Source organism: Diplotaxodon limnothrissa, linkage group LG23 (genome assembly GCF_057381915.1).
Source record: "Diplotaxodon limnothrissa isolate DT_005_m linkage group LG23, D_limnothrissa_male_GT1.1, whole genome shotgun sequence".
In the NCBI taxonomy this organism is placed as follows: Eukaryota; Metazoa; Chordata; class Actinopteri; order Cichliformes; family Cichlidae; genus Diplotaxodon; species Diplotaxodon limnothrissa.
In genome coordinates, this window is record NC_140617.1 from 39839046 (window position 1) to 39855417 (window position 16372).

At 41.7% G+C, this 16372-nt stretch overlaps 1 protein-coding gene across 2 annotated transcripts in view; it reads left to right on the forward strand.

Moving 5' to 3' along the window:
• LOC146608654 (interleukin-1 receptor accessory protein-like 1-B) overlaps positions 1-16372 on the forward strand; it is a 308683-nt gene that overhangs the window by 285145 nt on the left and 7166 nt on the right. For both annotated transcript variants that reach the window (XM_085347253.1, XM_085347254.1), the window contains exons 8-9: positions 4713-4859; positions 14468-14638. In XM_085347253.1, the coding sequence (XP_085203379.1) occupies positions 4713-4859; positions 14468-14638 (318 nt within the window). The remainder of the gene's footprint in view (positions 1-4712; positions 4860-14467; positions 14639-16372) is intronic.

Here is a 16372-nt window from a genome sequence, read left to right on the forward strand (position 1 = left end):
TTTAATACCACAGGCCTCCACTCTGACAGTGGAGAGAATCTCCTGCAGCAGTTCACCAAGTAATAAGAAGAACTACTGGCGGGATCCTGGGAGTTGACCAGTTGTTTCCTGCCTCGGGCGGGGAAAGAAAATAGGACAGTTTGGTGGATAGTGCATAAAGCCTATTCATCCACCTCAGCCTGAGGAAGCATTAGTTTGCGTGGGGGAGAGAGAGAAAGAGAAATTACTTACTGAGAGAGGCAGCCTTCGGTGTTGTGATGCCAGACAAGCTGTTTGAGTGTCTGGCAGTGACCTCTCCCAACACACAAATCCTCCTTTGATCGCTGAACTCTCACTCATTTTCTCATCTTTCATCACTGGCGACTGTCTCCTCCGCCCCTTCCCCACTTCCAGGGTTTTTATCCAAGCAAACTTTTTTTTAAATTTCCCTATGATTTCGCCTCACTGAGGATCGACTGTTTGAAAGTTGATTCCATGATGATTTTTTTAGAGAGATGCACATCTTCAGTGTGGTTATGTAAGTCTTTTTTTTTTCATATTTTTTTATTAGGCAAGGCCAGAGGAAGCGAGGGAGGGAGGTGTCTTTGCATCCTTAAAGTTGTCAGCATTGAATACATTAACATAGTAAGATATTTCTCTTCTCTTTTAAGCCTACTGCTTTGGATCCAGCTTTGATGCCAGCCCAGTTCCCCTCCATTTGCTATATTAAAGGGGCTTATGCTGCAAAGTCGAATCTCAGAATAAACAGGGGAAGATTAGCCCTGTCCTCTCACAGGATAGCGAGACCACGTGAAATTGACTCAATTCAGTGTTGTTTGGGTTTTTGTGCTGTGTCCGTAGAGCGCAGGTTCCATGCAGGACTAGTTAGTGTTAACACTGCTTTTCTAAAATGTGTCTCCTCACTTGTGTCGTGGAGCTGAAAAAAGCACTCGGAATGACTTTACTCTTTCCCCTCGTTGTAGATAATCATGGCGTATCAGTCAGAATATGCATAGCATGAAGTCTTAGCATCCTTTTTTCCACTTCTTCTTCTTGCTATCGAGAAGTTGGAATTCTCCCAGCATTAACAACACCAGCAGCACTGACAGTAAATTGCTCCCAGCACTGGAAGTTCAGCGTAGATTCTCCATTTGTGAACGCGAAGAGCAGCAGGTTCAGGTTTCCAAATTTTATTTTACTACTGAATGAGTGCTTCGCCTTTTCATCATCCCTCTTTTCATCCACATCCCTAGACGATGAGAGATGCAGAAATGGGGGCAAGAGAACGAGATGATGAATTGCCCGATGCCATGTGGCTCCATCAAATCCAGCCTTCTAGTCGTCAGGAGCTAATTTGTCTTAATCTGTCCCTCTGCAGCGCTGCTACAATATGGATGCCAGGCAGAGAAGAATTGGCCTCCTCTGCTGTAATCTCTGCTGCTTGAGAAGCAGCTGGCTCGTTATTCTGTCCAGATATCTGAGCGGAGAAGCGGTGAGCGCTACGGCAGGACGGCAGAGTGAGAGGGTGGCGGGGGAAAGGACGGTAAAGAAGAAGCGAGGGATCCGGGTTCTCGTGGTGCTTGTTAGCTGAGGCACCTCTCTCAGAGAAAACTAAGTCGGGATGATACTTGGTGGCCAAAGTGACAGAAACTGAGGCAAAGCGAGAAAGTCTGAGGCTCAGTGGGGTAAAGCTGTGTTTATGCTTCCCTACGTTTGTTTTGAGTATTTTTTTTTCCCGTTCGCGCATATGTTCGTCCGTGAGTTTGGCTGAAGGTCGACGCGGGACAGGCGTGATGAAGCGGCACGCGCCGTGCTCGTTAGCTCTCCAGAACATCATCCTTCATCACGCGAGCTGTCAGCCTGATGGCCGCTGCAGTGGGACGGGCATCGCGCAGTCCAGCGGGGTTAAACGTGCGTCCGTGATGGATGGTGATGCACACGAGGCCTCTCTGTCCGTGTTTATGTGTATGCGCAGCTTTGCAGTCAGTCCAGGTTTTTTACTGTTGTCCATTAGTCAGCCAATGAAGGGTGACCACCCAGATTTTGTGAGGCGTAGCCAAAAAGGAAACTGCAAAAGATGGACAGAAAACACTGTAACAAAGAAAAAGCCTTGAAAATGAGACAAGAGCACGAAAAGACAAAGCAAACGACCTGAATTTCAAGGCAACTTACTAGACCATGCAGCCTAATGGTTGAGTCCATTGTCCAGTAGTGTGACATATCACCTTCAATTTGCCCGAGGCAAACTCTGACTGAATAATGTCATTGTATGGACCTTTTTTAAGATACCATGAGTAGATAAACACTCTGTGCAATAGTTTTAAGGCTCATTTATTTACCCCCAAGGAGCCAGACTTCAGCAGTAGTTCTCCAGGCTTTCAGAAGCTCTTTCATTGTTTTTCTTTGAACATTAGCTGCTTTTTTCTTTGTAGTGCAGTCCTTGTACCTGACCATTTTTAGTTAGCTGAGCCACTTAGCACTGACATATAAGTCAAGGGATGAGCCGTGTTGTCTACACATGACAGACAATTTGCAAAGATCCAATTTTAAATAGTGTTTTTTATTTGTACTGGCATAAAATTGCATTTTTGCACCAACAGAGTGATTCCGAAAGAGTTATTTGTAGAAAACGTGCCATATCTCAACACGGTGTGCAGTGTGTCCTTAAAAAGTTTGAGGAAATTTGACAAGTAGAGGATAAAAGTGGCAGGCCTTAAAAACTACCTACAGCAAATACACAATGTCTGAGTCAAGTCAGGTTCTTAAGAAACAGGACAAAAAATCCAGTAAAGACCTGACACAGGACATGAGAGATGTATCTGACCCTTTAGTTGAGTCAAGTTTGCTGAAGCCTCAAAAATGGAAGTGTGGCTGTGAAGAAGGCATTTTTATGGAACGGAAACAGTGAAAAAGACTGAGGTATGCCATATTGCACAAGAACTGGACTGAAACAAGTGGAAACAAGTCTGATGAAGTGATGAAATGAAAAGTCTATGAGGAGGTGCAACAGCGAGTGTCCATAGTCATCTGTGAAACACAGTGGAGGCTATGTCATGGTCTGAGGAGCACTTTAAACAGTGGTGTTGGAGATTCTATAAAAACTGATGGAGTCTGATTTTGGTTCACCATGAAATACCATCTGGAAATCATCCGATTGGTAACATCTTCATTTTTCAGCATGACCATAATACCAATTATGGATTGGCCTCCCCAGAGCTCGAACCTCAACATTACTGAAGCAGTGTGGGATCATCTTGTCAGAGAACAGAAGAAAAGGCAGCCAACATCCAAAGAAGAGCCCTGAATGTCCTTTAACAAGCCTGGGGAACTATTCCTGAAGATTAACTAAAGAAATGACGAGAAAGCTGCCTATGAATGTTCAGGCTGTGATAAAGAATAAACGGGTCATACCAAATATTCACTTTCAAGCTTGTTAGAATTGTATAACAAGTGTTTTTGCCTGTGTTTCCATGCATGTTCGTTCACATCACAGTAAATCACTGCACATATTTCTCATTTTCTTGGCAAAATATGAAGAAATGAGGCGTGACTCAAGACTTTTGCACATCACTGTAAAACTGAATTATCACCAGTGAAGTTCCTAGAATTTAGCGTCCGCTGATCCTTCATGTTTTCATGAGATAATGGCGGGCTGCAGTGATGACAGATGGCAGGAAGCGCAGGCTGCTTCGATCTGTTTGTGTGCCGGGCAGTTCAGCTAACAGCCAGGAGCTTCACCTCTCAGCAGCCGCTCTCATGTAACTGATCTTCATAAGCGCGGTGCTCAGATCTGTCACATGCTATTGTTGCACTAGTTGCCTCAGTGTGAGTTTTCTTTTTTTTATTATTGTTATCCAGTCAAGCCAGGAGGCGTTTAATGACAGGTATAGAACTGGCTGTACTTTCATTCCGCTTTGAGTTATGTGTCATCTGGATCCGGTCCAGCCACAATAAGCGACACGCAAAAGATGGAGAGGAAAAGCGAGAAAAAGTGACACAAACACACGCTGAATGAATGCAGCCACGGGAGACTCATAAAGCCTTTTTTGCAAACAAATGTGGAGGTGCAACAAAGCCATTTCATTAATAATAAATAGCTTTTTTTTAACCATCGTGACCGCGTCACGCATTACTTCTTGATTGATTATTTACTGCTGTTCCGTTACTGGATACAAACCTGCTCCAGTGCACCACAGTGTAAAAGAAAAGAAATACAAGGGAATTAGAAAAGCAAAGGACTAAGAATTTGTGATAAAATAAAGGTAGTCTTGCAGAGTCAAATGTCTGCAGTAAAAAAGATTTTGTTTTTTGTTTTTTTTAAGGGAAACAAAACCTCGAAATGACTATTGTGATTACAAAATCCTCAAATCTTAAAAACCTGTTTAACTTTTTTCTGAAAATTTCAAAAAGCTTGAAATCAGCCACAGATTATAAAAGGAGGAGGATGGTTAATTGATGGTTGGAAACAAGTCGGTCTAAGCAGTCGCTTTCTGGAGAAATAAGGGAAATTTATTGCACCGCGGATCAATTTGCAAAGGAGGGAAGGCATGAAAAATGCTAATGAGAAGCACCCATGTTATCCACATTTACTGGAAATCAGAGAAATTTTTCAGCTTGCAGGGTGTGATTTTTGGCACTTTTTGGAAGACTGGATATCCTGCTTGTTTTTTCCTCTCACTCCTCTCCGTTTTTTACCCCCCATCCCTACTCCACCCTATGTTTTGGCTTACTAGCGGAGCTGATGTACACTGTGGAGCTTGCCGGAGGTCTGGGAGCCATCCTGATGCTGCTCATCTGCCTCGTGACGCTGTACAAGTGCTACCGGATCGAGCTCATGCTCTTCTACAGGAACCACTTCGGCAGCGAGGATATAGATGGAGGTAAGATGTTGTTATTCATTTTAATAATATTTGGCGACGAGTCCTTTCCCTCAGTGTGAATCAAATCTCCAGACCTGAACCGATATCACCTAAGAAAACACCGGAGCCATTTTTCATATCTTAAAGCTGCACGTGGCACAGTTTTATGTAAATGTATGCATCTTTTCTAAGTATAAATAACACAGAGAGGAGCAAACGATAGTTTCTCATTCACAAATCTTTTCAATCCATATGCAGTAGACTGTCCCCGAAACAGCATCACCATCCTTGATGTGGCTCCTTTTCTTGTCGTCTTTGTTAACAAAAAAAAAAGGTTCACGCTGAGAGTGCTGTTTCCTTATATAACAAAGCACAACCTCTGGGTAACGGAGACTGGATTGTTCAAACAGTTTTCACTGGTTGCGTTTCAGAGCCTCCAACAGGCAAAGCTGCACAGTTTAGCTTTAAAGGGGACAGTGCGGCCTTGATCACTTAAGCGCTGTGAGCGCGGCGGCAGCAGCTGCTGCTGATGTGCTTTCTATTTTAGGGGACATTTAGTCACTGTGTGTATTTTTTTCCCATTATTATTCTGTTGCAGATGGGGTAACTAACACCCACTCACCCAGTAATGTGAACGCTTGTAGTTCACATATGCTGCTTTCACCATGTTACCCAACGTGTCACTGTCACTTTATTCAGAGCTGCTTATCTTGTAAACTTTTTTTTTGGTTATACTGAAGCAGCTGCTGTTTTGTGGGATTATACGGCATCGATCTATTCACAGTTCTCAACGGCTCACAAGAGTAAAATATAGAACAATAACCACTTTGTCACGAGGAATAAACAGCAGTTGATTGCACTGAATTTTTTCACCAATCACAAGTAGTTGCTGCTCAACCTCTGGGCGCCCACTTTCAACATTTAAACATTAAATGTAGACATTTTTGTGTTTCATAAAGCATATTAGCTCAGGTTGAACTTTTCATTTCATGACACTCCAGATGTTTTCAGTTGGTGAAAAGTCTGGACTGCAGACAGCCCATTTAAATCGTTGGAGTCTACTCTTATGCCATCACTGACGCAGGCTTTCAAACTGAGCGTCGATGGTTCCTCTCTTCTTTAGTCTGAAAGATGTGGCGTCCATGTTTATCACAAAGACCTTCAAATTATGAATCATCTGATCAAAGAACAGTTTTCCACTTTGCCTCATTCCATTTTGAACAAGCTTCAGCTAAGAGAAGATGCTGTTATTTCTGGATTATGCTCATATGGGATTCCTGAGTCAATGCAGTGATTTCCACTGCTTTCATTGTAGTGCAGACTGACGGCTCAAAGATCACTGGCATCCAAAACAGATTTTTAGCCTTGTCTCTTGCACACAAAGATTTGTCCAGATTCTCTGAATTATTTGATTACATTATGATCTGTAGATGATGAGATATTCAAAGTCTTTGCATTGGGTTTTGTAAATGTCAGAAAAGGCAATGGAGTAAGGAACCTGACAAACTGACAACATCTAAGGAAAGCACACAGATAAATATATACAGAGATGTCACAATCATACAATAATGAAACTGAAAGAACAAAGTCAGAAAGTAAAAACCACAGCAAGCCAAACAAAGAAAATAAATACATGTCAAAATAAAGCAGCAAGAGGCCAGTTCTAGATCAGAAAATGAAGTCAATGAAAAGTGCAATTCCTTATGCGGCCACTTGAGGCCGCCTCTAAAATTAGTCAGTCCTCACAAACGCCCATGTTAAAATGCTCAACAAAGAAACTGTTTTGGTTCTATAGCAATTAAGAAGTTAAGTAGCTTTTCTTTCCAAGCTCCTTAGAATACCATGACCCTGATGACTGAGAACTTACACGCTTATAGCAAATTAATACATTTTTTAACAGCTAACTATAAGCTAGCTATAAACAGGCTAAATGTTCATTGAATCAACATTTGTGAACTATGTTAAGCCTCAAAGTTGAGCTTTACTAGGAGGGTGGTCACACCTAATTTAAGTCAATGAATTAAACCTCTCATACATCTTTATGACTTTTCTCCCTTTTGAAGCATTTTAAACTCAGTTAAGTGCCAAACAGTAGCTTACTAACCTAGCATTAGCATTAGCCAATGACATCCCGGCTAGCTTCAGAAATCCAATTCAATTCAACTATATTAATATTGAAGTGTCAAATCATAACAACAGTTATCTCAAGGTGCTTTATATTGTAAGGTAAAGACCCAACATGGGGTTGAACAAAATGCTAAAATCCAAATTTGAAAACCAGTGGAGAAAGTCATGGTGGCTGTATCTATTTAAAAGCTAGGTTTTGTTTTCCTGACATTCACAAAGGGATGACATGGAAGCCACAGGCAGAAGGTTAGAGTACAATAGAAACCCAGAGAAACTACAAAGATCACAACAGCCTCTCTAACTGCAGCCACAGTAGCTTCAGTCACAATAGAGAAGTCCATTACCTTTTGATTTTCTGGTGACAACAGTCTTATTTAACCGTCTAAAAGTTTATTAGACACACAGCAGCTTAAACGCAACAGGATTTTGCAGCCTGATTCTCACAACAGCAGCAATTTGTTCTTTCAGTAGATGACCAAGTGGGAAAAATAAACTTAGGCCACGTTTATTTTTTAATGCAATGCATTTTAGTCAGTTAGCCTTTCAGCCCAAGTGCAAATTGTTGCCGCAGTTTGATGATATTAGCACAACATGCATTTTTTTAATTTCTAAGGCAATAGAGTCTTGTGATTTCTGATGTCCATTTCTATTCCTCATGAATGCAAACCACATGTGAGAAAGCGTGTGAGCTAAAGGGTAATATATTCAGCCGCACATTCGCCATAAAGCGAATCAAAACACATCGCCCGGCGTGCCAGACAAAAACATAAACTCTGAGGCCCCATTACCAATAGTACACAGGGAAAAAAACAGGAAAAAAATCAGGCCTGGTAGATGAGTCTTGGCTTGAGAATGCATCAAACTGAGACAAGGAGCAAGTTTTAATTTGATTCCCCTGTAATGAGTCTCTGAAGTACCAGCCCGGCAATGAATTCAGGGAGAATGAGATTACTTCAGAGAGGCTGAGGGACTGCACGCGGTGGAAACAGAGTCAGCAAGAGACAGAGTTATGTGCGGTAAAGGTAAAAAAAGGAGGGATTCTGTAGCCCGCTGCTCTCCTCGTACCCTCCCGGCTCTGCTAAACTGTGATGGTTGCTACATCAGACGTTTCAATGAAAGCCATTACCTCTGGCTATGTCAGGCTTCCGGCCATGGATCTTTGCCGTAATGGATGGCCCAGAGGCGTTTGTGTTGGGGGGAGAAAAAAGCAAAAAACAAAAAAGAAAGGGTGGCGGGAGGGGAAAAAAAGGCGCGCCTTGAACTTAATGCCAAACAGCAATTGTCTCGTTTAATTGCGCCACCTGAGTGAATGCTGGGAGAGAGAAACAGATTTTCAATTTGCTCTTCACTAGAAGGGGATCAGGTTCAATAAGACACAGCACTCTGCCTCTGGAGCTCTCAGGAGACCCCCCTCACCCCACCCCCGATACTTCCCAGCACGCCGCGGTCTATTAGATCTCTTCACCGCCACCTCTTGGCATTCAATCGCATCTGCATCTAACAAGGCGCGTACGTAAAATAGGGGGTAAGGCATTAAACGGGCTGGAAATGAAGAAAAACAGTCAGAAGGTGGTTAACCGAGATCTCATCACTATGGTAACTGCTGCACTGACAGGGCGATATAGCTGCACTTTTCATCAATAAAGCGCTTAAGCCAGTGTCTCCAATGCACAGATAAATATTTATATATCTATTTTATGTTTCCCCCGGCGTAGCTGCACACGCTGCCAAGAACTTGTATGTGTTTCTCGGCGGCCACTCGAAGCACTAATTGAATGCCTGGCTCCCTCTTCTGCCAGATGCAAAATTGTAAGCTTTACGCAACAATAGGAGGGACCGTCGGCTATTTGTCAGCGGCGCAATTTAGTTAAAGACCACTCGCTTGTCACATTGTGTGGGTGTCAGTGGAATCAATAATAGGCTTCATGCTGACAACAGCCGAGCGGGCTTGACAAAGAGGTGGGAGCTCATCAACACTCTGCCATAAATACCAATGTCAGCGTTGTCAGCGTGCCGCAGAATTATGAGTCTCCGTCTGCGTTCGGCGCGGTTTGGCGTTGCTGAATATCAGGGGTTTTTCCACAGGGGGCTGTAATGCATCCTGTTTGAAGTAGTGTGTCTAACAGAGGTCAGCATTAAGTAGCTCATCTGTGATGACAAAGTCAAGTAGAAATGAGAGAGCTTTGTAATAAATACTCTATGTATGAGGAGTTTGTGTTAAGAAATGGCAGTTTGTAATGCTTAAACAGTTACTATTGTTTCCTTCTTCTCAAAGAGGGAAATTGCGAGAAACTAAGAACAAACAGAACAGTCGGTAAGAGGATTTCCCCTTTGGCCTTCAAGGTGTCAATACTGATCCTCTGATTCAAAAGGAGCCCGTTAGGATGTTCGGGCATCTGTTTAGGATGCTTTGTGGGTCAGAAGGTGAGTTGGCTGCACCCCTCTCCCCTTCTCCACTCTGACGGAAGGCACTAAATATGAGGAAAGGGGGTGAAATGAGGATTTAAGGATGCACAAACCCATAAAATGGCTGGCTGGGTTAGAGGTGGAGGCCGTGGCAGGGGAGGAGGAGGTCTGGCCAGCTTCTGCTAAGACTGTAGCTCCTGTGAGCTGAAGTGGAAGAATGGATGGATTCATTTATTATTGCAATGTTAGATCTCCAACTATGAGACTTTTTTCATTACGTTTTTCTTTTCAAATAGAAAAATTTCCTGTGATTTTCAAATGACCCATAGTTCCCATTGTGGCAGTAAAGTTACGTACAGCTGTTGGTTGTAATTTGTTGATTTGACTTAAAACTTCAGATTTTTCTTTATTCAATAAACAGAAAAAAAATACATCTGACAGAGAGAGAGAGTTAATGCCAGCAGATGGCCAACAGTTAATTATCAAATGTAAGAGTTTCTCTGATTAGAGGCTTTTTTTTTTGTGTCCACCGTTGTACATACATACATATATTGTACTGACTCACCTTATTATCTGAATGAGAGCAGACTCTGTACACTCTTAAGAAAAGGGAAGATTTCATAGGACCTATTATTCAGTACCTTGTAGAAGAGGCTTCATCATCAATTACTTGAGGTAATCATTTTCTGAATGACTGTATCAGTCTCTTATGCACAGCTCTCTTAAGGTCTCCCCACAGCATTTTAATTAAGTTGAGGTCTGGACTTCAGCTGGCCCATTGCAATGCCTTGATTTTTTTCTTTTATTCTATTTCCAGCCGTTCTGTTGTACATTTGCTCATCGGCCAAAACTTAGTGATACAAAAAGAACAAACTTTAGCTGTCAGATAGATGTCCACACATTTGACTCTAGAATACTTTGGTATTCAGAGGAGTTCAGGGTCGACTGCAAGGTGCCCAGGTCCTGTGACTGCAAAACAAGCCCAAATCATCACCCCACCACCACCGTGCTTCACAGTTAGTGTGAGATGTTTGTGCTGCATTTGGTTTTTATCAAACATTGTGCTGTGCATCATGGCCAAACATCTCTACTTTGGTCTCTTAAGTCCAAAGGAGATCAGATTGTTCAGATGCTGTTGTGAACTTTAACATACAAAATGCTAACCGAGACCATCAGAGTCTGAGATGTAGCTCTTGGGGTTTTTTTGCAGTGTGTTAGGGTTACATGGTCTCGTCACTGTGGAACGTCCACTCCTGGGAAGATTGTGACATTGTGTTAACACACACCCACACACTCCAAACCAGCAAACTACCAAAACTTTTATAGAGGCGCTCACAAGTGTTGACGCTTCTATTCATCAACTGCATTTGATTAGCAGGACTCCATAGAGTCTATTGAAACTCTATTTTTTATGTGACTACATGATAAAATGTGTGAGTATGATCAAGACCCAGAATATGGCAATGCATGCAAGCCAAACACCAAGGGCAAAGGCATATTTTTGAGAAAAATTGAATTGCAGTATTTCAGTGAATACTGAATTATGAAAAACAAAGCATTACTTAAAAACAAAGAGTCATCTTCTCATTAGCAGTCCAGGCCATGTGTCTCCTCAAGCACAGAGTTAAGTGTGTGTGTGTTACGTTCCAATCTACTCTCCATTAAATGTAATGGAGCCAAAAGATATCCCAGAGATTACGCCTCCAACTCTCTTGGCACTCTCCATGGCGAGTTCAAGAGTTCACTGTGAGCCCCCGTGCCCGTACGCACCCCCCCGACTCCACGCACACAGAGAGCACACGTGCCGAAGTTAGTCAGCATGTGGGACAAGGAAGCAAAGACTCGGATGCGTTTTTTTGTTTGTTTGTTTGATGATATATATTTTAAAAATATGTTGCACACCTCAGATGAACAGCACTAGCCTCCTATAAGCGAGCTATCGAAACGCAAGCGAACAGGGGATCAGTGCACCTCCTAGATTCACCCCGTGCTTTCGTCCTTCCCCTGCTTTCTCTTTCTCACAACAGATGCATGAATCATCTCCACTAAAATAGCCCTTGATCTGCCTACACAGCTTTCATTTAAAAGCTACTAGAGAAAAACAAGCAGATTTATGTCTCTGTGAAGCAGAACATAAACCTCAGAGTTAGTTATACTGAGTGATTATGAGGTTACATTTCAATTATTTTTACATGTCCCTGACGCTGTGAAATGAATTGCATGTTATAAAAAAACAAAAAAAACAAGTTGGATTAATTACGAGGCGTCACCTAAGAGTTGTGCGCGCCAGCCCAAATATCGAGATTACCCGCTGGGATGCAAGTGAATCTTGTTGACAGTCTCTCAGTCCAGAGAGAAGCAGGAGTGTGGGATGGAGAGGATATTAAAGGATAAAAAAATGTGATGCTCTGCTGAGAATTGATCCCAAACTGCCTCCTCTTGAACCCTCTCGTTCTCTGCTCCTGTCTTCTCCAACACACTAAACATCATCGCCACATGGCTGCTACGCTGCAGGTGGCCACTATAAAGCAGAGGGAGCCGAGTCATAATTAAGACAGGAACTCGCAGTTCCAAAAACTCTGAGCCGCAGCGTGAACGCAGCCTTTGAGGTAAACTCATTAGAGATGCAAGCAGAGTGTCCCAGTTATGGTGCTTTCCTCCTATTGTGGTGCGGATGTGATGCTTTTTAGTGAATAAAAAAGCATATAGAATCTGATGATTTTATTTTCATAAGCCCAAAAATATGGCGTGCACTGGAGCTGATCTTTATCAGAGTAAACACCAAAGGTCACAAAAGTTCACCAGTCAAAACTTGTTGGGGGTCAGATGGTTTCTATTTTATACCCAGAGGATTTAAGAGAGGTGGAGTTGGGATAATATGAAGCGCACATAGGTGCTCAGACACCGGTACCTTGTGAATAGTTCAAAGGAACCCCGACTATTATGACAAGTTACTCTAAATATGTTACAAATGATCTCCACTACATAAAAACATGCTTGAGGAGTTTTCCGTTATTCATTAATTCATTTTTGGAGCCGTGGGAGCGGCCATGTTTTTGTGCACACAATGTATTCTGGGACGATGACGTGTATTGGTTGTCGGCAGTATAGGCGCTTTTGTTCAGCTAACCCGTTTTGTTTTCTATAGTGTAGCAGCCGTATTAATTAACTTGCCTATTAGTGACCTGGTTATGACTTGGTAGACCAGCACTATACCGGTCATGGAGGCTAACAAGGGCTGCCCAAAGAACATCTGGATTAAGACATATGGCTTAAAAGTTTTGGTGCACTGTGCTGCATGGAGAATCTGTAAAAATAACGATATTGTAATTTCACTGTATAATAAAAATTAGAATTCTATTAATGTTTTTATCATGCGGTTATGCAATACCATGGATAGCTGCTGCCATAAAATTGAGCTCTTTACAACAAAAGCTCTCAGTAGCCGCATAGACACCAGTAGTTTTCCCCCACTCTCGCGTCCTCGTGTGACCGATTGTTTTCATCTTCATGTAAACTAAGTACTGGAAAGGTTGAACAGAAGCCATTTCCAGTGCGTCGCTAACTGTGAACTCAATGCGATGCAACCGTATGACGTCACTACCCAGAGTGCATTGAGAAGAAAATAACAATGGCGGCCTACTGGTAAATCGCTTTTATATAAAATGTGCTTAAAAGGAAAACATTTGGCATATTTTAACACCACATATATATTATTGAAAGCACAGTGCATATTTTAGCGCAAACATGTCTAAAAAGCCGGGGTTCCTTTTAAATAAACCAAATATCCCAAACCCAACTTTAAAGTTTTACCCTGTGTCAAACAGTCATTTGGCATCATTTATTTCTGCTCTAAAGTTGGTCATTTTAATACGCGAGTCTATGAGGAGTGGTGCATTTTTGCACCCTCAAGTGGTCATTAGAGGAACTGCATTCTCTGATGTTTTCTCTTACGTTTTCGTCCCCAAAGGCTGTGGATAAAATGAGAAGGACTTTACTCCGACCTGCACAAAAACATTTAATTTCTACATTTGAACTGTGAAATTGTCTATTATAGATATAAATCTATTATAAAATGTTGGGAAGGAGACAGAGCGTGGTCTGTCTTGCACAAAACTCGGGTCGCTGAAGTTCTTCCGTACCAAACAGGCTTTCATTTCCACGTGTAGCACAGTGGGAGTGGAAGCAAAAAAGATTATTGTCAAACCATTGCCACAAAGCTGCAAATATCAGTGTATCTCGGCTATGATTAAGTTCACCAGCTCAAACCGGCTCATGTGTTTTTGCTAACTGCAAAGTACATAAAAAGCTATTATGTTTTCATACTTAATGGTTAAAAACCTGTTGACCTCTTTTGAAATGACTGATCAGGTTCAGAGTAAAAAAGTGGCTGACATGTCCTTCATTCTCCTGACTCACCGTACAGTACTGCTCCTGTTTAAGAAGATTAAGCGTTAAGTCTTTCCTCCTCTCAGTCCTTTCAAATCCGTCATCAATCAGAGCTTTCATGTAGGTGATGGATCCGTGCCATGTGCCGGCCTAGCAGGCCGCGTCGGGCATTTAGCTCAGGCTGGAGTCTAATTTGTTTTGCCTGCAGTGGGCAAAGTAGCTATCAAGGCAACATTATTCGTCAGTGGGGACGGAGCAGTAATGAAAAGCACTCAGATGGGCAGAGGTGCCCAGAGGTCAGTGTAATGGAGGCGTCCTGTCTCGGTGAAGTCTCTCAGTGAATGAATAGCTCCCCTGCATACCAGTGTGAAAATAGATTTTGAGCATCTGGGGGTATAACAGCGCATAATTTTGCTGACCACAGTAGGAAACATTATGTTGAAATCATAAAATGTATACACATTTAATTGAAGCAAAGTGGTTTTGGGAGCTTTTTATTGCAAGTATTCATTGTGCTGAGACCGAGGCTTCATTTTTCTGTCTCTGCTTCTGCTTGATTGCAGGTTTTATTAAACTAAATGACAGGTTCTAGTTTAAAGGATCTGAAGGCAACGAATGCATCACTGATTAGCCAGGTGTAACACGAGCCGGCACGTTTCACCCATGTCAGTGTCTGCCCCCCCCCAAACCCCCTGCTCTACCTGCAGATAACAAGGACTACGACGCCTACTTGTCCTACACCAAAGTGGACCCGGACCAGTGGAGCCAGGAGACCCGAGAGGAGGAGCGCTTTGCCCTGGAGATCCTCCCCGACGTGCTGGAGAAGCATTATGGGTATAAACTCTTCATTCCAGACAGGGACTTGATCCCCACAGGAAGTAAGCTCTCTCTCTCACGGCGATGTCACGTTGTGTCGAATGTTTTCTTGTCGCTTGGTGTTGCTCGTGTTGCTGTTGTCGCTGCAGTGGTGATGCCTTGTTTGTTGTTATTTTCTGTTATGCGTTTGTGTTGTGGCATAACAAAGACTAGCGAGGCCGTCATTGCTTCATATGATCTTTATAAACTTAGCTTTTATAACCAAAGGCTGAGCAAAAGTTGATGAGTATGCTAAAAGTGTTGTAGCTTAGAGTTTGTTTAGTGTTATTTATTCATTTAATTTCAGTTTTAGTCTTTAGTTTCCTTTAAAGGCAACATTTATAAGAGAGAATATATGGCTAAGTATTAAATCATGGGACATAGCTAGCCCAACCTCACGTAAGCAAGAAACGAATTATGCTAGTACCAGTTCAGTTCTGAACAACCTCTTTAAGTATTATACTCCTAAAAGAAACCACTTCCTCGTGTAACGTCTAAGCACTACATGTAGTCAATAAAAGGGCACCAAAGATGGGGATATGAAATGGATTGCTAATGGAATAGATGGATAAAATAGTGAATCAAGATTGTGACATATGAAAATTAAGGGATAAAAGGTTGACTATTTAACTGCTTCTACCTGAAGGGAAACTCAACCAAACCCACTTTAAAAACCTGCTGGATCAAAATTTTATTACAAGAATTCTAAAATAATACTATTTTTTTTATTATTTATAAGGGGACCATGAATTAAGTTATCTTCAAAATATTTCGCTCATAGTCAGAAAATTGTGTTCCAGTATTAAAAGCTGTATCTAAGGCAGCGACCACTTGCACTATTTATAAAAAATAAAAAAGGCATTTAATTGTATCCATTAATCCTGTGTGCAGTAACTTTGGGTTGCATATATGATACAATATGAAAGGATGTGCAATATTTGATACGATGCGATGTGATTATTTTAGGGGGTGATCTTGGAAAGGCACCTTAGAACGAGGGTTCGACTTACGAGGATTTTTAAGCACAATTCCGTGAACCTTTTAAAGTTTGCCAGCAATGTTACAAGTGCCTCTGAAAAAACGACTGCAGTTTAGCTTGGCTAGCCTGAGGGGTCCACCCCTGTTAAACATTTTCATAACATTTTAATGAATCAAATACAAAAACTGATCAGTGAAAAACTGGTTGTACAGTTGTTGATTATTTAAACAGAAAAACGAATTCTTATTTAGCTCAACTTTTATTTATTTATCGTAAACTTAACCTTTATTCCACATTTCAATCCAAAACAAGCTGTGTCTTCTGATAGGCTGCCCCTCGACTGGCTTCCGCAGTCAGTGCTTGTAAGCTCTGCCTTGTTATACAGACCTGTCTGTTACAACGGAACAAAGCAAGACCAAACCTTTGAAATCATGTGTTTAACGGTGTCTGAAGCCCGAGTTTTTGGCTCACATAAATTGTTTTGAGACACTTTGAGGCATAATTATTTGAAACTTTAGCCACTTTTAATGTGAGTATCCAACCAGTTGTCAACAGGATATATGAAAGTACATGTACTTTACTTCAATTTTATTCCACTTCATATTTCTACTTTATGTATATTCTTGATTTAATAAGTAGATTAAGGTACAGTATATAAATTATAACTTCAAGTAGGCAACATAAAACATTGAAATGCTAGGCAAGGGCTGTACATACTGGTTAATTATTTATCTGCTTTAGCATTTAAAGTGCATGATCTGCACCATTTTAAGCCTGT